Source organism: Labrus bergylta, chromosome 17, assembly GCF_963930695.1.
Source record: "Labrus bergylta chromosome 17, fLabBer1.1, whole genome shotgun sequence".
Lineage (NCBI taxonomy): Eukaryota > Metazoa > Chordata > Actinopteri > Labriformes > Labridae > Labrus > Labrus bergylta.
In genome coordinates this window covers 1,711,664-1,733,153 of record NC_089211.1, presented here as the reverse complement: position 1 = coordinate 1,733,153, position 21,490 = coordinate 1,711,664, and the positions used below count along the sequence as shown (strand labels likewise).

General features: G+C 38.7%; 1 protein-coding gene across 2 annotated transcripts in view; it reads right to left on the bottom strand.

Moving 5' to 3' along the window:
- Positions 1 to 6,653: 6,653 nt before the first annotated feature.
- Positions 6,654 to 21,490, bottom strand: part of phf24 (PHD finger protein 24) — a 38,806-nt gene continuing 23,969 nt past the window's right edge. The window contains exons 4-9 of one of the 2 annotated variants that reach the window (XM_029276746.2): positions 17,898 to 17,976; positions 16,536 to 16,738; positions 15,459 to 15,625; positions 10,981 to 11,013; positions 9,382 to 9,459; positions 6,654 to 8,101 (exon numbers count right to left, since the gene is read on the bottom strand). In XM_029276746.2, the coding sequence (XP_029132579.2) occupies positions 8,005 to 8,101; positions 9,382 to 9,459; positions 10,981 to 11,013; positions 15,459 to 15,625; positions 16,536 to 16,738; positions 17,898 to 17,976 (657 nt within the window). In that variant the 3' untranslated portion in view covers positions 6,654 to 8,004. The remainder of the gene's footprint in view (positions 8,102 to 9,381; positions 9,460 to 10,980; positions 11,014 to 15,458; positions 15,626 to 16,535; positions 16,739 to 17,897; positions 17,977 to 21,490) is intronic. The other variant, XM_020630577.3, reaches the window with a different exon arrangement.

Below are 21,490 nucleotides of genomic sequence, written 5' to 3'. Positions count from 1 at the left end.
GTGAAATTGTGAGCACGTTATTTCAAAGCAACTGAATAAACCACTTAAATCATCGCGTAATCATTATTACGATTGTTAACTTGTAGTATTAGTATTATTAACATTATTTTTATATTTGAATTCATCTGTTGTGGGAAATGTAATTTTACTTAGTGAACACTAGATGGAAGCGTGAGTCAAGAACAGGGAAATATAGGCTACAGTAAACTGAAAGACAGCAATATAAAGCGAGTAACTTGCGATGTTATGTTATATTAGCCTACATGCATTTCTTTTGGTAAAACTTGTTAATTTCGAATTCATATGTTTTACTGTTGTACAAATCTGTTTTCTAAAAGGCTACTTTATGTCCTAACTAGACCAACTTCAGTAACCTTTGCATGACTTTCTAGAGATATAAAATACAAAGATCTGCCCAGGCTGGTATAGCTTAGGCCTTTATATTATGCATAGGGCAATACAACATCAGGATAAACAGATAGGCCTAGACATGATAACCTAAGTATATTATAGATTATCATATAAAAGCCTACTCATATTCATATTGTCAATTAACACGATGAAAGACAGTGCTGTCGCGAAAATGTATGTGCTTTTTATAGCTGCTGTCAGTTTACAAACGGCTTTTATATCCAACTTAATTTCACTCAGCTGACTGTTTTAACATCCACTAACAATCGTGTTTCAGTCAGCACAGTGTGTGTGTGTGACTGAGGCTGGTGACTCGCAGTCTCGCTCGTTCACGTTCAGTCAGTGTTTCATTCACTGAACGAACTGAGAGGTAGTAGTAATAGAGCCATGATCCCACCACATGCTGAAAAAATTATTTTCATCTTTGCAACCATTCCCCAACTAAAGCAATTATTTCAACTCAAACTTGCACACAGATTTAATGGAGCTAATAATGTGACCCCCTAACAGCACTCAACGGCCTCCAGACACAGAGGGGCAGCGGATGCTGGAGGCTTTGGAACATAACAAGGAGCTACATTAAAAAAGTGTCCAGCAGAGATGAAAGTTCGATTTCACTGGACCATTTAAAACAGAAGGATCTACAGTTAATAGGGCTCTATTAGCAGGAATGTCACAGCCGACACAGTCCCAAATTATAAGCATTGTCACAGTTGATTGCTGTACACAGATTCTGGCACACACTGGGTGTTCAATTACAGAGATTTAATTTATCCCTTCACAGCCTTTATGCCTTCTAATAACAATCTAACAATTTTGGTATCTCCTCTGATGGCTTCTTATCAAGAGGAAAACTTGAATTGTATTGTGTGATGCAACAATTTACATGTGTATGTTTTCATGCAGATAAGAGAAAGGCATTAACGTCACAAGAGCACCACTCTACCTCATCAAATTCACCTTGACTATTTCTTTACCTTGACTATTTCTCTACTAAAACTGTGCAATCTGTTGAAAACTGGACAATATTTATACATGAACTGTGCAATATCTACGCTGTTAATCCATCTGTGTATATTCATATTTGTAAATATTGTTTATATTCTCAATTACCTGCGCTTGAACATAGCTTATTACTTATTACTACTTTATTATTGCTTTCACTTGGTACTTATGCTTATTAAATTGTTATTACTATTTTTATTTTATTTTATATTGTGAATTTATCTGTACTTCCTACTGATTTTTGGTGTCATGAGCAACTGTAGCAAACAATTTTTTTCCCTGGGATTAATAAAGTATTTCTGATTCTGATTCTGATTCAAGTTTTTAAAAACCAGAAGCCAGAGCACGTTTGACGACTGTCCTTGAACCAGACGCCTGTAATTGGCTCACATCAGCTTCGGAGACTGAGTGGGCTCCAAAGACAGAGTAAGCCTGGCGGGTGGAGGTGGGATGTTTTTGCCTGCACTTGTGGGTGGATTTAAAATGGATTGGGGATACGGAGTAGGATGGTATGGCAGGTTGATTGTACTCACGGACTGAAAATCTGATGGCAATGAAAGAACAAAGAGTGAGATAGAGCTGGGTAATCCCTGATTATGGATCTTTCTAAGACTTTAAACCCTATACCTTTCCTTTTGTTTCATCCATTTAAACTACTACTCTCTTATCCATCTCTTACTATATCAGTGTAGATTTCTTCTCAAATCAAACACTTTTTTTAAAATGTTTTTTCTATCTTTATAGAATGTCATCTTAGACCACTCTTAAGGGAAGCTGTAACTAAAGTCCAAACACATTACTTACAGTCTTGTTAAAATTCCTGTGTTGGTTTACAGACCTCGTGATGAACTCCACGATGTGAGTGATGTGCTGACATTTTATCTTGGCTCCATTCCGGCTTCACTGCCCAAGAGCAATGACCACTCTGCCACTGTTGTTTACCATTTCCTCTTCCTGCTGAGTGAAGCCATCACAGACACTGCATCACACCTCAGCCAGCAGCCGGCTTTGATATACTCTCTGTAGGACATGCCAGATAACCTTTACTCTGAGCTACTCTGGATTACACAGGGGGGATGATGACTCAGACTCACACTTGTTGCCTTGGCACTCACTTACATGATCACATCGGCGCATGCAACACACTCAAACACACCTGTATGCATGCACTTCTTTCTCTGTTAAAGAAAACAGAATAAAACTGTGTTTTACTGGGACTTCATGGAATAGAACCATGTTCATCTGGGCATAAAGGATACATTTAGTTTTCTGTGTAAGTGGATGTAAATCTTTCTACATTGCAACACAACCGGTATCCCCAAGCTCATTGTTTCCTAATGAGGACACAAACGTAATAGCAGGAAACTGACGAGAAGGGCGGCTGTGTTTCAGTTGGTAGAGTCGTCGCCTCTCAACCGGAAGGTCGAGGGTTCGATCCCCAGCTGAGCAACATGTCCGATGTGTCCTTGGGCAAGACACTTAACCCCGCATTGCTCCCTTTGCTCAGTGGCGGTGTATGAATGGATTAGTGTTGTACTTACTCTCTGATGTACGTTGCTTTGGATAAAAGCGTCTACTAAGTAAATTGTAAAGTGTAAATATATGTATTTTGGAAAGGCCCAGTTCTGTAGGACACAAACAGGAATTCATTGTGCACTCTGTTAGTGGCAGATTAATACTCATCAATTGCCCTAATGACAGTATAGCAGCAAGTGTATGTTTGTGTAAATGCTTTAAACTAACCTGACCATGATCAAAGTAATACAAAGTAATGTACTCCATTGTAACACTCTCTGGGGTTAATTCAAGTGCTTAAGTTACATGGGACATAAAAATTACTTTCTTAGAAATTGTCATTCTTTATTGTAGTGTTTGTTTGTTTTTTACCCACTTCAGCTTTAAACAGCTTCTAGGTACATCATGAAAACATAGCCATCTATTATGCAGCTTCAATTGAGCATTTTAACTGTTTTTCTTTTTTCAGAAAAACTGGCAAGTTTCACATTGCTTGATTGCATCTTGGAACCAAGGAGCTTAGGGCAAGCCCCAGGGAGCGGTAAGTAGACGTCCCTACTGCTGCCTCACCACCCAGAGATGTACTGGGATTAAAGGGGCGAAACATCTGTGGAGGGTGGCTCCGAGCTACTCTGTGGCTGAGGTTGCGACAGAAATGCCTCGAAGATGACGAATACCGTTGCTCCCATCCAACTTGCTGTGTAACCTGTCAGTATTTTCTATGGTCTATATAAATGAACTGGAACAACAAGTTTGATTGGTCGGATCCTCTTATACTGCCTTCACATTGAGTCATACTCACCACTGATGCTTAACTCCTTCTTTGTACAAAACTAAGTTACATAACAACTGTCTGCTCGGTCTGTGGTAAATGATCAATGGACTTGAGCTTATATAATGCTTTTCTAGTCTTCATACTACTCAAAGCTCTTTAACACTGCAGGTCAAACCTACCCATTCACATCCATTCACACAGCTATAGCAGAGGTTTCTATGTAAAGTGACCACCAGAAGTAACTAATCCATTCACACACATTCATACGCCACAGAAGAAGCAGCGGGAGAAACTTGGGGTTAAGTGTCTTGCTCAAGGACACTTGCTGCAGGAGCTGGGGATCAAACCCCTGACCTTCCGCTTAGGAGACGACCGACTCCACCACTCAAAGAAGTTCTTTCTGCATATTGAAAGTTAAACCAACAATCATACTGTAGGTCCAGTTTCAGGAACCTGTATATTGTTCAAGGACACTTTGACTTGTGGCTCGTCTTTTGACAAAATCAATCTTCAAATTCAATCTTGAGTGTTGCTCAATATATCACTTTTGGTATCAATCATTTTCTGCCTTGAAAAAACACATTTTAAAGACTGAAAGGGAATGGTGCAAAAAATGACTGACTGATGCACTGTAAAAAAAAAATGTTTTTAAAATTCTTGACAGACATTTATTTTTATGGTGGAATTTAAGGATTGAACAATATCCCCAAGTTCAAGCTCCCTAAACATCCTCCCCACATCATTTTGTTATAACACCGTGGTACTGCTGGAGTTGCATCAATCTGTTTGTCAAATGCAAGGTCCATTTTATCATTAACACAATATAACTATACTTGTTTGCTTCTTTCAGTATCTCACTCCTAGCCCAAAGGGATACATATAGAGATACTTTTCTTTACAACAGAAACAATAGATACATTGTAATGGCTTTTACTGCTTTATGTGCAGCTATTTTATATTTAAAAGACATAGATAGAACCTTTAATTGGCACCTCTTTTCAGCACTTTTTCTACTTTTTTGTTTCAGCGCTTTAAAGCGAGTCAGGCTTTTGTTGGGAGATAGTATAAGGTCTTTTTCATAAGCTGATTGTCTCAAAAGACATGAAGGCTGCATCACAGGGCTTAAAACTCTATCTTTCCCATCAGCCGAGTCATTTGTGAGGCTACTTGGGCGGGACAACCTTGGACTAATTCAGAGCTCAAGTTTCACATTAGACTCTGAATTTTAAGTAGCAATTAGCCGGGTCAAGATCACCATCATTGAATCTGTTATGAAACAATTACATAACATTCTCATCTAAACCATTTCCCTCCCACACACACTCCCTCACCCTTTGTGTCCTTGTATCTCTATTTCCTGTTTGGTTTCTGTGAGTCTTTATCTTTCCACAGCATGTCTGCGTCTCCCCCCAGCTTCTTGCTGTTGACCTTCAGTTAAACATTCAGGGTGATGCTACCGCTGGACTCAGCTGGGGCTATTTCTGGTTTTCCTGACAGATATAAAAGAAACACAAGCTTCAGGGCGCTATACATGCTTCATAGCTACGCTGTCTGACTACTACACTTATTCCATTTCCCTTCTGAAAACCTGGCAAACCTTTGGAGGGTGAGTCTTTCAAACCACTATTTCTGTTACACCCTGCATACCTGAAGAGTGAGTGTGACCTTTTGGGTGGTATGAGAGACAATCCTTTTCATTTCCGTGGTAGACAGGTGGCTGTTATAGAGTGAGAGCCAATGTTCCATCCTATGAATTTAAGTTTAAGCAGAGCCTCATCTGACTGTGCTGCAACCCTCTTGACACCTATACTGTACTGTAGGCCTATTCAAGTTTATGAAGGTAAGGTATTCAGTAAAAGGCTTTACACATTGTAGAACTTTTTCAGTTATTTCAAAGTACTTTGATTTTTTTTTTTCTGCTTCAGTAACTAAAAAATCATTGGATATCAAAGTGCAGGAGCTGTTAACTTGCCGGATTTTAAATGTGTAAATCTAAAGCTGTTTTTTTTCTGCATGTTTAACTGACTGTTCACTTATCTCCAGCTCCAGAGTAAGGGTTATATCTTTCAAGTTTTCCAATCAGGCATGGTAACTGTGCAGTCTAGCATATGGACCATGCATTTCAATGATAACGATTGCATATTTAAAAAATGTCCTTTTTCCCCAGTCTCATTCAGTCCCATACAAATTCAAGTTTTTCCATGTTCTTGTGGTGAATTCACATCATTGGTCTAGTTTAACCTCAAACTCAAGTGACCTTTGGATCTCACTTTTTCCTTTCTTCCACTTATTGGCTTTCCAGCACAACACCCACATGATGGCTACAAAGATAATGTCATAGGCAAAAAAAAATGTAGCATCCTTATTAGCTGATGAGATGTTTATGAGCCAATAAAATAAGAGTATTTAAAGATAAATATTTTTTTATATGTCAAACTTCATGTTTAGTCAGAGTTATGGGGACATGACCAAGTTACCCAGAGGTGTGGAAGTTGGTCTTCATTTGACTAAACCACTAAATCAACTTAATTAGCTACTGATGCTGTAGGAAGAGATTACAGACGCAGTAGGAGTCCAACAAATAAGGAAGAGGATAAGTTTGTAACTTGAAACAGTTGACAAAACCAGAAAGAAACTAGTTTTGATAAACCATCTCCAAATGTAGACCTGTGTCACGTAGACGTTGGTTGGCAAGCGGTTGCAATGGGCTCAATGTTAAATCAAATGATCATTTTATATGCACATTTTCATACATTTAAAATATATTTTTCACATTCTGTCAATACAACACTGATATATTCATATTAATATTCAGACTTTGTGTCATTCATTTCAACCATATTAAACATAGCTACTGTATTTGCAATGCTTGTTTTTATCAGCTCATTCATTCATTTATTTATTTTGACTGCATTGGAACTAAATGAGAAATAACACACGACCACAATTCTCTTGAAGGAGAGTAAATGCCATGCATTTATTTCAGCAATGTGACATATCCCTCAGACCATCACCAACCATGTCAATAACACACTTCATTCACATCATGGCGGAGCCTTCAATACACAGCATCGACACTTAATGAAGTTCTAGTTGTTACAGTACGTTTCCAGTGATTCTATGAGCAGGTTTATGTGCATTTAACTTGTATAAATTGAACATTATAGACTTCCAGCCACAATTCTTAAACAGTGCTTCAGTATATTAACACAAAGGCATGTGTTTGCACCACATCTTCCACTTCAGTATATCATTAAAGTGATTATGTCAAACAGTAGTCTGTCTACAGCTCATTCCCTCAGTGCAAATAATGACAGCAGAACCAGAGGGCGGATGTTTCCACCTTGTCTATGTGCAGCTCTGAGTACAACAGGGACAAAATGTACTATATGGCAGTATATATACACATCGATTAATGGGTTAGCTTTCATTAACATTCACTTCACATCCTTTCTCACAGTTAGTACTTCAGAGGAACATAGATTCTTGAATGAGAATGCGGGGGAGGGGGGGGATATATCAGAGGATACAGGAATAAATACTGCTTTTAATGCATGATAATAATTTATACTAGTATGAATTGTAGTTCTTATAATATGCACGCGGATAGCTTTCATTCCTGTTTGGTATATGTTCTGATAATGGCAGCTGCAGGGTTCATCTCCTCCCGAAAAAGCCTATCCAGTTTTTTTTTCAAACAGTACAAATAATGACTTTACATGTGCCTCTGTGTAGTGTGAATAACAACTTTGAATGTGAATAACACAATCCCATTACAGCAGCATGTAACTATAATTAGGACAAGATTAGGCCAAAAGGAATGAACATAGAGAGGTGTGTTATGAAGTCAGAGGGCCACAGAGTGCAGTGTTTAACGTTAAATGCAGAGTGTGAGTTTGTCTGATAGTGTGCATGATTCTTTTGCTCTCAAAACTTTCAGCACTGACTGACTATTCATGAGTAGGTGGTTTTGTCTTCCTCGCTTCCTATCTCTCTCATATTTGTTGGAAGCCGTCAGATTTTTGAGTTTGGTCCTGTGACAGCTGCTGTCACTTGCGATGTGTGTGTCAGTCAAGCGTGTGTGTGAGTGTGTGTGTGTTGTCAGTGTTGTGGGTTTTAAGGTATCGCAGAGGAGGAGAGATTCTGTCGATGGCTTGATCTGCTGTCTCTCAGTGCTTCATCTTGTTCCTTTCGGTTGCAGTCCCTACGTCACCGTGCAGTCACTCTTCTGTAGGCTCTATAGGGCTCACCCTCTATCTCTCTCCTGCTCTCTGCTGGGTGCAGTCGAGGCTCCTGGACTATAGAGGCAGACGGATGTGCATGGCAGAACTATTCGGCCTTGCAGCCACGATATAGATGGCGCTCTCCCTTAAAAAGTCTGCCCAGGTCACTGGCCTGTCAAATAGAGAGAGGAAGTGAAAAACACTGCTTGCAAATGACTAGAAAAAGGGGTAGGGACAAGGTTGTAAACTGAGGATAATGTAGAGTAATGTATAATAAAACACCTAAAATAAAATAAAAAGGAAAAGGCTTGTTTAACTATAGTTTGTAGTCTTTCTATATTTTTCTTTTTGTCTATAATTAATACCAAAACAAACTCTGAGTTAACTGTCCCCAAAGCCTCGACAGCCGAAGGCTTTTATAATGTTATTCCTCTGTGGCATACAGCTCTATTGTATTGCATACACTTTTAAAAATTCATCAGTGAGCCACAGTCTGCACTTTGTGACATATTCCTAAACAACAATAAACCCTGTAGCTGAATAATACCATTTTTGAGTCAATTGTATACACCATACTTTTCTCCCTCCCAGAAATGTGCATTTATTCAAGGCTAAAAAATGTCCCCAACAACAAATTGTACTGATTACTAATGCTGCGTTATATTCCCTAAAGTCTACACAAAACAGCTATATTTTAAAATTGGGTTAAAAAAATTGTAATAAATGTTTGATTTATGGCTTTGCAGTACAATACAGTCATCAAGCAGTACTTGACTTGCTGATATCATTATAGAAAGTATTTGGCTTCACTTTTGCTTTATTTGCCTCACTCAGCCTTGAAAAAAATAATTTATAAAAATGAGTGTTTGTCAGGCCTCTTTCAGAGCATGCTAATGCTAATTAGTATTCAATTTACAGTAGTAAGACTCTCTTGTGTAGCTCTCTGGAATTTTTGGTTCCCATGTGGATGGCTGACTGTAGTGCTGGGGCATTAGCTTCAATTATTGCAAATTCTTGTAATGGGGCATGAAGAAAAGTCTCAGAAGTAATGATATGCCAAAAAGGATTTGTCTCCATTATCTGGCTACAGATAGAAAGTCAGTTCCAGGTCATATGCTAGGGCAAAGGAGCTGCCAGTGCTGCAGTCTTATTGCAATGCTTCACTTGAAATGTGTTCCATAGTTGCTGCCAGTGAAATATTTACTGCCTTTGGACAATGGGGACCTCTGTCAGGTCACAGGAGCCATATTGTAGGCTGGTCCAGGGGAAATGTCTGGCTTATTCAAACAGGGTGAACAAGATTATGTAAACTGTAAGACTGATAGAAAGCTGCAGGCAAAGAGAGTCTTCACCACTTAGTCATTACTGCAAGGCTGTTTTATACTAAGCTACTGATCAATAACATTTTGCCCCTCCTCAGATGAACTCAAGGAAAATAAAGAGAGGACAAACCTGCTTTCATCAGTCTTGCTTCGTTCACTTCCAGAGCTGGCAGGACTGCTCTCACATATGGGGCCAACATGACTTATACTGTAACGAGGGACAAAGGATTAAAAACACACAGAAAAGTACAAGTTAGATATTCGGCTACAACAACAATCAATGGAGGGACATTGCATTCGATGGGCCAAATAAACTATGTTATTATGTTTTTTGTTACACGGAAAATGTCCTGCTAATGTCTTGCTAATGTTACTCTATAATGAATTATTATCAAAATTATATTTGTGTTTCATGTTTTATTTAAGTTTCTATTTATCCAAATGTATAACTTATTTTAAGAGTTTGATTATTTTAACCATTTGATCCCAACCTGGGGTCTGAGCCCCTCTAGTGGGGGCGCCAAATATCTTGGGGTGGCTTTGTCTGCTGCCAGGTCATTGAAATTAGATTTGCACATTTTAACTAAAATCATGAAAACCCACTGACTGGATTGTTCATACAAAGTTGGTTTGGTAAGAATACGCTTATCTCGTTGGGATTTTCAAAATAAATGTTTAGCTTGTACCAGAAAATAGACTATTATCAATGAAAATATCAGAACAGATGCAAAATTGCCATGTAGTACTATTTCCCTCTCCTTTGTCTCAGCTTTTCATACTCAAGTCGGGGTGGGCTCCAAAGAAAAACAGGTTAGGACCCATTGTTTTAAACCATGGGTTTAAATGAATGTATTCATTATTTAAGGCGACTAGCTACTCTGAAGAGTGTTCTAACATCATTTCCATACAGTTGATATTGCACAGAATACAATGTGTTTTTACTGTCATATCCTGTTTCCTTCACAGTCCTACAGACTGTCATCTGTCTGAGAGGGCGACTGCCAACAGTCATTAACCCAAACATCTCCCGAGCATCAGCTTTCAACGTCACTTTAATTATTTTCAGTTCCCAGCTGCCAGTGCAGTAATGGAGGCAGCAGATGAGTGCAAAATACCTTAATGCGCTACCTGATTTGAACCTTCTGACTGATGCAACATTTAAAGCTCCATTTCACTCTCACACTGTGGTTGGTGAATGTCTATAATTCAGCGATCAAAAAGAGGGGAGTCTCTCCCCCCCCCACACTCATTTCATATTTTCTTTTTGATGAGCTTGAGTGAGGCTGTATTTGAGCGTTATGTGTGGACCTTATAAGCGCACTCACAACCTTCTGCCCTACTGCATCCTCTTAAAGTGATAAATGGGCTTTTCAGATGGAGCTTCCCTAAAGAGAACAAAAGGCTTTCGTTTAATCCCTATAATGAGAGGCCCGCCGGAATCTTATTCATGCCTCAGAAAAATCAAGACCTGATAATGTGTAGGGCTCCCATTCACCTCATAAAGCTCCGTTCAATGAAGCGTGCATCTTTCATTGCTGCATGATCAGAATCAGATCCAGTTTGGGGTTAAGAGGGCTCTTTACTTTTCAAGAGGAAGTTGCTACGTATATGCCGAATGAAATGAAAAATTGAGGGATTGTCTGAGAATACTTGAGGATTGCAGCATGCCTGATGATGTTGATTTGGGGGGAAAAGGGAGAGACGCCATGCAGTGCTGAGTCACACTCACCCACAATTAATAGGAGAGCAGAGTCCCATGAGTCTGTGAGGAATGCCATGTGTTGGATAGGTGAGAGGAATGATATGGTAGAGCAGGTGAGATTTCACAGCAGAGGAGGTTATACGCAGTAATGAAACACGTGCACACATGTAACACACAAACAGTAAACACGGAACAGTAGTGAAAAGTACATTCCATCAAGTGCAGACCCACATTTTTGAAGCACAAAGTTCACTTTGTATTTATACGTTTCAGCATGAGAGAATCTGGACGCTTGTTCAGCCAATAACGCACAAATACACAGAGATCACATATACAACCTCAGAGTCAATCAGAGCTTATTTCCCTTTTCATTATCACTCTGATGAGGTCGGTCCGTAAGTGTAAAACGGTGAGCAGTGAGGTTTTATTTATTTATTAGCATCTAATTTATTGTGCAATGTTGAGTGTTAATAATTCTGGCATAAATATTGTTTACAGTCAAGGCATGAGGATGGAAAACATGAAAACAACAGCTGTTCAGTGAAATCCAGCACAAAAGAATCATCAAGGAAAACAGCTTTCTGATGGTTGCTATAGGTTTTGGATTTCATTATGGTTTTATCAGAGAGGGGTTGATTCATCTCTACGGCCATTTTCCAGGCTCTTCTTTGTGGTGAAGTTTCACCAGATTGCGTTATAAAGTGTCTCCTTTGATCCAGTATCAACAAAAAGGCCTTGCAGTGGTAGTGTTTGATGCAGGGTTGTTCTATTAGATCGCCCTGCACTGTACATAATGTTGAAGCTATTGTGTCTATACCCTGTAGCAATTTCAGGCGTTGAACATTGATTGATCTGAAAACACAATCAGCTCTGTGCTGAGTCTACCTGAGGAGCACTCCAACAACAAAACAATAACGAAAAAAACAACAGTTCAATGGATTTTCAAGCAAAGCAATCAACACCATCAATCTCATAGCTGATAATATCACACTTGCAAGACTTCTGTCTCACTTAGCACAAGCTGACAATAACTAAGTACCTGCGACATAAGTACAGAAGACATTAATGAAAACGGAAAATGCTCGAGCATCTGTAATATGAGAGGAGGAACATGCAACATTTTATTTTTATTTTTCCATTATTTTAAATAACTCTTGTAGACATCACTAACTTATATTGGACTGGATAAAGGGAAGATCACTGTATTGCTCCATTCAAGTGGTTTCTGTGTTCCACTCTTTGTTTTATTGCATTCTGCCAGCTAAACCCACTGCCCTCCATTCTTCAGTGATCGTCCACATTTGAAAACATAGTAATCTTATTTACTTTTGGAGACACCTTGAAACAAAACTTTGAGTGTCATGTCATGATACGGGATAGAACCAATCACAAAAGAGAAGGTGGGACATAATGTTGGAGTGAATTTTGATTGGATCGTGAGCTTCAACAAAGCTTTTTGATTAGTCGAAAAATTTGTAAATGTCTCTGAGTGCAGTCATCAGACATTTGAAAAGTTTTACAGGCAGAGAAAATATGAGTCGGGTATGGCTGCATCCTGGCGCTCTCTCGTCTGTGTCCTCTTGTCTCATACGCTCTGGCGCCCCGCTCCTCTTCCGCTGGGTCAAGAAGAAGTTTAGGAACTCACGCATTAATTAATATTTACAGTCTATGATTAATTCAAACATTACCACCACGCCAAAAGAAGATAAGAGTTAAGAGTCATGCGCCCGAGGTTTACAAGAAGCCCAAATTAATGTGTGAATGAAAAGACGTTCAAATGAGTCACGCAGAGGGAGAGAGTTTTAGAGCGCTGTTTTTTTCAACAGCTGAACCGACGCTGGTGATTGAGCTGTGTGCTTATATATATTGCCGAAATTGCTTATTTTTTATTTAGTCTCGAATGTATAAGCACCTGGTATGTTTGTAATATATCACATGTACACTACAGATATTTTTATTTCCGGAGCTTTATGTTGAAAATTAGAAGCTCATGGGGCTCGGCTTCAGGCATCCAGACAAGAGCACACAGAGGAGAGAGCACCAGGATGCAGACATACAGTCTTGGAAAATATGGCTGTTTTGATGTAAAATTACTCAAATAAAACTTTATTGAAATATATTTGGCAGGTAAATGAGGATTAAACAGAGGAACTCTAGATTAAAACCAGGGAAATACATTTTTCATTTCAAGGGCACTTTAAGTAACTCAGGAGAATGGCAACATGTTTAGACGTGTGCAGCATTAAAAAAAAAATTCTGAACAAGCCCCAGAGTGTCATCATAGTGACAGAAACTCAATGTCCAAATCAATGTGGAGATAAAAAAAAAGAGCTTTGAACGTATTTGGATTGTCCTACACAACCTTGGCAACATTTTAGTTAAAATAGATACCTTAAGGGTCATAGCTGTAGTTTCAATTTGGCATACTTTGCAAGAGGACATGTTCCATGCTGAATGCTAAAATCTTTAGGAAAACAAGCTGGTTTAACCCTGAACTCTCCGTGGGTTCATGCCTGATTCATGTTCATTGTAAAATCTGCGTTTACCTGGAGTATTTATTTGGAGGTCTTTACTTGTAAATGCAAATATACGTATACAACAGTAGGTGGCCCACTTATCTGCAAAGCGAGTGTGCTGACTGAGGCCAGCTGTCATTCACAGCTGCCGTGGTGGGGCAAAGTGGCTCAGAAGAAGGCAAAGTTAACTGAATGGAGGCAAAGATTTGAGGCCAAATGCAGAAAAATAGTCTTTAAAAAAGAAGGTTTGTCTTGTAATCAAGGGGACATAAATCCACAACAATACAGTATGTGGTGTGTTAGTAAATCAGGCTCTTAGGTATGTAATTGATAATGTTGGAGTACAACAAATAGGCCATAACTTCGTTCCTCAATCTCCAAATCCTGAATATGCTTTGCTGTTTTGTTTTGTTTTACAGACAAAACCTCAGCAGTTTGAGCCCTGCAACCTTATGAAATTGTGACTTGACTTTTCATACTGTAGTTCATTCATGTAGACACGAGATTGACTTTGCTGGGGTGACACAGCAAAAGCTACTAAGTGCATGCCTTACTGACTCACAGTTCACATTTTCTAAATGACAGAGCACATCGGGAAAGTACAATTAATTGATTGGCTCCAGTTGTGATTTAAAACCTTTCTCCTCAAAGAGCGTCTGCCGGTGTAGATTTACAGTATAAATGGGCTGCAGATTCATCAACGTGCCAATCATAGCAAAGTGGTAAACAATCATCAGACCTGCAATAACTCTTCTCTTTTTTATGGAGTTGTTTTAGTATCTCACTAAAGAGCAAGTCCATTATTTACTTTCTTTAAGTTCTTTATTTAGTCTCTCAGACTGTACATGGGAGGGAAATAGTTGGCTTTTTATGTGATCAGTTCTTCATCATATTTCCCAGCTAGTTGCTAACTTTGTTGTTCTGCTGTTTGGAGCATAGCAGGAAATGTACAGTGACTTTTTAGCACTTTATGCTTGAAAAGGCTGTCTGCTATTCAATGACAGCTATGAGAGATAATTACAACAGTGAAGTTATTTACCAAATAGATAATAAAGGAGGTGAACAATTCTGGTAATAATTCTTGATATTTATCTCACTAGAAGCAGCAAATGTACCAAATTTGATTGTTGTTGTTGTTGTTGTTTTTTTAACATGCCAACAAATAGGTTCATAACTTGTGTTATTCATCTACTCACTATGGTGTTAAAGCAATTTTTTTTAATAAAAGAAATTCTGAAATAAAGAAGAGTCTGTAAATGTAGATATATGCAGCTCTTATAAAGTCTTACTATATTGATTGGATGCTTCTATGTAGGCCTAGTGTTGGTAAGAATCATTCCAAGTCCTATGGGACAGTTATCATGTTTCAAAGTTCAGTTTGAAATCACAGTTCAGCATCCCTATAAATTTAAAAGTGGCCCTGTCACTCAATCACTGAGTGGAGCTTTAACTAAATCAGGCAGCAGAGAAGATTATAACAGAATGACTCAGATCTGACTTCATTACTTAATTGGCTCTTGATGATTTGCAGCCACCAATAAATCTTTCTATGACTGCACAAGTTCTCTATACACTAACACTGATGCTGAAAACACAGAATACTTTCTGAATGTAATACCATTTGATACATACAGGGCAAGTAAAGCATAGTGTCATCTGCAAAGCAATGAAAGTGGACACTTTTGCTGTATAATTCTTAACCAGAGGACGCATATGTAATGGGGAAAGAACACAGCTTGTTTTTTGCTGCCAGACGCCCTTCCCACTATCTCTATTCCCCAAGCAGAAAACCATTTTCTTCCTCTGCCAGCTGCAGATGCATACTGATGAGATCCTGACTCCTCAAAATCCTGCCAGACTTGTACATAGATATCTGCCTTTAATCTCAGTCTAGATATAGAATACCTTTGTGTCGTGAAACTAATGTTCCAAGTTTGAATTGTATTATGCATTGCTTGGTGTTTGATGGCTCTCATTTGGTGTGCTTACCTCACATTGCAAGACTGTGGTTCTTTGTTGAGCTTGTGGAACCAGGACTGCTGGGCCTGGCGGCTTTCTGCCCTTGTGATCACTCCGTCTTTATCCAGGACCAGGCCCTTGAACACTGACCGTGCAGTGTCTCTCTCCTTGGCAGTCAACAGACGCACAAGGGAGTTCTGGGGAAAATGACATCAAAACAGTGTTTTTAGATAAAGCTATGAGCTATGAGTTTCCATCCTCTTTTAATATTTTGATAGATGTTATTTTAGGGGCCTGGAAAATATATTTATAGGGAGCATGTCTTTGGCCTAAATAATTCTCAATTATTTAATCACAGGCCATAAATTCTAGTTTTAGGGGCGGCACTAGCTCAGTCGGTTGACACTGTTGTTGGGAAAACAGAGAGTTGCTGGTTTAAGTCCCAGTACAGACCAAAGTATGAATTTGGGTTGGTTGCTTGAGAGGTGTCAGTTCTTTTCCCTGGACTGTACTTAAACCAGTTACCCTTGAGCAGAGCACCAAACCCCCCCAACTCTTCCATGTGCAGCCCCTTACTCTGGAGTATCTCCATTAGTGCATGTCCATAGGATTCTGGTTGTGCTTTTTTAAATATTCCTGGTCTATATAACCTGTGTAACATGTGTAGCATGTTCACTAGTAATGAAAGAATAAAATAAAGAAGTATGTCTTTATTTTATTATGATTTCAGACTGTCTAAAATCAGCACATTTTGATTAGAAAGATCTGTGGAAATAAACCAACAAATTATATAAAATATGAAATAACAGATGTCATTTTTAGCTATAGGCCATGGTATGTTATCCTTCGAGATGAACACAATCATTAGAATGGATGAGTCTTTGCGTTTGGTGGTTCTGTCCTCTCTAATGCCCAAACCGTCTTCCTTGTTCTTGCTATAATGCTGTCCAACATTGATCATTGTTAAGTCAGGGCATCTCCTTTAAGGAGTAAGTTTGACAATTCTCTAGGCTCCATTGGATGCTGAAGCAAAATCAGCGAGTGTGTACTGTAAGTTAGTTGTGTTCTGTATAACTGCCACTTGTTTTCTTCATTCTTATACTTTACCTCTGTGCGTAACTTCCTTAATACTGCAAGGGATTCAAAGTAGAGGAAGTCGGACCACTCAATGTGACCCTTCTTCTCGGGGTCCAGTGCTGTAAACTGGGACAAGACCTCCTCTTCCTGCTCATCAGTCAGGTCCTTATCGAATAGCTGTTTGGATGCAAAGTGGCGGTACTGCAGCAGCTCATCTGACACCAGGCATGACTCTACAGCAGCAAGGAACAATTCATTCCGTCAGACTTAATTAGTTTTGGAGTAGTTTTCCAGTTATAATTAACTTACGATGACTCATTCTCTACAAAGGCAAGACCACCTCCCACGGATTGTACTCAATCCAAGCAGCAGAACAATACCATACATTTGGATGAAATAACATAATAACTCCCATTGGGCAATGTGATAAAAAATACAAGGGAGCAAACATATGTAGACAGTATACTCCTCTGTGAGCTGAATACTTTTCTAACAAATGTTGTGTGTTTCCTCTGCCAACTGTACTAGACGTTCATAAGCCTGATAGACTGGGCTAGTTATCTACTGCATAGAAAGTAGTTGATGGCAAATGCTTAATGCTTAATTAACAAGATACAGAATACGAGAACATTGGTCCCCTAACAAATTAATCAGACCATGGCGTAAACAGATGTACAGCAAAGTGCAGAAGAGTACAAAAAGGAAAAGCAGAAATGGGACACAAACTGTTTCTTTCAAAAAAGACATACAGACTGGGTCAGAAAAAGGGAGGGTAGGGGGGTGTAGTCAGCATCTTCCAAGTATTGTGCCACCAGATGTTTATGCATGAGGGAATTTTAATTTCAGGTTAAGTGAAGAAGAAACTAAATGAGGCTAAGTATGGCTTATGGATATACAAAAAAAAAGACAAACAGTCCACGGCCTTAGAGGTCTGTAAAAGCTATACAGTCAGTGGTTTCAGGAGTGCAGTTTGAGCTAAATGCTAACAGTATGCTCAGAGGCTTTCAAGGATGATGTTAACATTGCAGATGGAATGCTTTCCATGTAAATTTGTTTTAGCATGTTTACATCAGGTTAACATTGACAAAATTACACTTAATACAAAGAGCAGCTAAGGCTAAGTGGAATGACATTATTACACTCTGTCTGGGTCATCGAGCAAAGTGTTGATGGTTATGGTTCTACAAGTGATACCAAACCATAGATATCACAATTTGGATATTTTAGTCTTGACCAATGTGGTGAAAGTATCCACCAACAAACATTGTGAAAGCTAAAAGTATGTTTACAAATTTCCCTTACTGCCCAATGCTAAATGATTTCAGTACAGTCTAACCACCTTTTGGTACATTTTAACAAAATGTGTTTTCTAATCTTGAGTCAGTGACTCACCTGGAATAATCTTGCACTGATTGAAGGTCTCCATAAGGCTGTACATCTCCTCCTCTGTTAGGAGTAGATTCACATTATCCTGTAAAAAAAAAGGGTGAAATGGGGACAGAAAATTAAACTTCATAAAAAATTCAACCTCACACAATTTCTATTATAGTCAAGTGGCGTATTACTTGATGTTTATTAAGTGAGAGTGCGCTAATTGTTTGGATTATGTCCCAAATTAGGTTTTCGATCACAAATCCATTTTGTGGACGACTGTTTCCAAGGTGATTCACATAAAATGCAGTTATATCCCACTCTCTGTTCATAGGGGTGTTTTCCAAATCATTTCAATTTAAACTTTTAAGTACAGCATACCATGAGGCTTGGTATTTTATCACAGTCCATATAATGGGACAGAAAATATTTTTAAATAACTGCTTACATAAAATTAAAAACACAACTCAATTGAATATGTACTGTATATAAATATTTTTTGTGTTTGAGCCAAGAGGGTCATTAGGATCAGAATTCATATTATGAAAGACATAAAAATATGTAATAAGACATGTCGATTCACATCCTGCGAATGAAAATCTCAGGAGACACTAATGTTTTATATTTATATATTGTTTGTTTGTTTGTTTATTATTCATTAGATAAGTGGTGTGCATTATTTTATCCTAATGCTGATGGAGGTGAATTCCAATTTGTCCTTTATCATTGCTTTAAAGGCTTTATATGCGATTTTATGATCCAGTAGATGCCCTTGAGCACCAGCATGAAATCAAAACAAACGGCTGTTTGGCCACACCTCCTCCACGCTGTAGCCTCCCTCTCTACTCCAGCAACACACCTCCGAGTCCAACCCCCCTCAACTCGCGTTCGCAAGGAGTCAAGCTCCAGCGGTGGATAACATTTCCCTTGTAAAAGCTTTCTTACGGAAAAATGTCAAGTGACGAGGTAAGTAAGACGTTGTTAGTAATGTCATTGTTAAAGCGTTATTTTTTATATCCCGAAGATATGCACCTCTGTTAGGAGATATTTCTTGTATTCTACTCCGGAGTAGGCGAAAGTAATTTGTAGCTTGCAGTTTGCACTGCTACTGCTAGTTAGCCTTCTTTTACCATTAGAATAATTTTGGTGATTGTAAAATGCTAGAAACAGCAATGAATAAGTGTTTTCACTTGAATCCCTCTGAATGTTTGCCATTTCTTTACAGTCGGATGTTGGTATGGCTGCTGACGAGGGACCGGTCGCGGGGCCGGAAGGGGGCGGCCGGGCCGGCTAGATAAACATTGCTTCTATATCAACAAAGCCAGTGGGACTGGAGCTTCTCACTCATTGGAAACAGAGGTGACAGCGAGGTGATCTGACACTGCTACCATCCGACATCCCTGATGCCCAACCACCACCATCGGACTGTGTCGCCCCCACAACAACAGCCGTCTTCATTCATCCACGGCCTGCTCAGCGGCCTCCGACCTCCACTTCAGGCAATGAAGGGTGGACAACAGGAACGCGAGGAATTCAAAAGAGAAATCCTTCCTGCATATTATCCCATATGCTCTTTTGTAAAGCTTCTTCAGATAACGCTTGTTATGAATGATTGATTGATTGATTGATTGATTGATTGATTGATTGATTGATTGATTGATTGACTGACTGATTGATTGATTGAGGAGGGGGCGGGGCGGACAAATCTCTTTGGACTGCAGTACCAATTTTAAACACTATGTCAGAGTTACATATTTCTCCTTTATTCTATCAGGGCTTCATAAAATCCACATGATCAATTCCAAATGAAACCCTATATTTGGAAGCAAATAAAAAAAAAACACCTATTGGGATTGTCGATAAAGAAAAGAATACTATGTCTATGTTCTACAACAGAGGAGACGAATCCAATGATTGCTGGAGTCTCTATTCAACTTATTCTTGGAGCCCTCTTGCCCCTAACAGAACTTTTTCTCTGCAGAAAAGCTTGATTCATCCGTTAACAAACATGGTCTCATTAAATGAGCCACTGGGGGCTGAACATGTGTGCTAACATTTCTCCAACCTGTCATCAAGATCAGAGTAACTGCCAACGGTTTACTACCCCACTGTCTGCAGCATTTACAAATGAAAAGTGCGTACTGTATGGTTGAAGTAATTATTCAGTCCTTCCAGCTAATATCTGCAAGTGCTTGCCGAACTTGATATTCTGGAGCATCCTAATGGAAACAGGAATAGGATGGTATGATTTCCACTTCTTTCCTTTATTAATATATTAATTTGTGCACTGAATTATTCAGTATTAACCTATACATATTAACTCCAAGTGTGGAGTGGAAATGGAAATAAAAAATCTAATGAATTAAACAGACTTGTGTCCTGTCTCCAACCCCCCAAAATAGTAGAAATGTAGGGATCCAGTTTGGGACACTGTTTGTGTCATTGTGACAATTTTGAAATGTATAATTTTAACAGTGGAACTATTATTATAAAATGCCTAAGCATAGTGAAAGCTATCGCCGGAAAGCAGCCAACTCCACATCAAAGAAACCTGCATGCTTTCTTCCACATAGCTACAGTACACTGGCCCTCTAGTATCTGCTCCCTGCAGTTATACAATCACAAAGGTTGATGAAAAAGACCTGCATGGATACAATTCAAGAAAGGAAAGGCAGTTCAAAAAGAAACAGTACATGAAATAGTGCTGTTCCACCTCTGATGTCTTTATATCTTTATTGTATATTTAACATTTAAATGTTTCTTGCTGTCGTTATTGTCTGTAATGTATATTTATGATAATAGCCTTGAAATAGTAGGCGATGTGTTTCCTCTCAGCCATGCACAATATGCTACACCATTATCTCCAACACAGCACATCTCTTATAGCCTGCATTGATGTCTTAAGGTCCTATTTATCGACTAGTTGAATCACATTTCAAAACCATCTACTTTACCACTCCATACTATCTCTCCTATTGTGTAGTTGATAATATTATTAGATGTTTTTCAGTGTGCTGCATCTCAATTAAGTTCAATTTCCATTGTATCCATCCATACATGACAGTCAATCTGACATACAGTACATATTCCTGGTGAAGCACGAAAGAATGATAATACTGGAAAGTGCTCTCTTCACTATTCTATGCCAGACATACTTTCTGTGCATCTGACATCTGCAATATCATGTTCATAAAGCATAACCTTTTGTAAAAACTGCTTGCAAAGCAATGAAACAGTCTATCTCCCATGCAAGCTATAATTATATTGTTGTGTCAAAAATGAGCACCCTTCAAAGAGATTTAAGAGTTTATACAACACCTAAAAAGTTCTTAGCGACTTCAAATTGTCCCCTTGGAGAGTAAATTTAATAATACCACATTCTAATCTTGATTTGGCTGCATGCAAAAATAGATACTTCAGACTAGTCCCCTTTCAGACAGATGACATCGTTGATCATGTTCAAACAGATGAGCCAAATTTAGACTGGAAAGTATTGTTTTCAAAGCTGCTTCAAGTCAAATGCTAATGTGAACGGTAGAAGATGTGATGAGTATGACTTAAAAGGTAACATAAACCAAAGAATAGAATAGAATAGAATATTTGTTCATTGTACC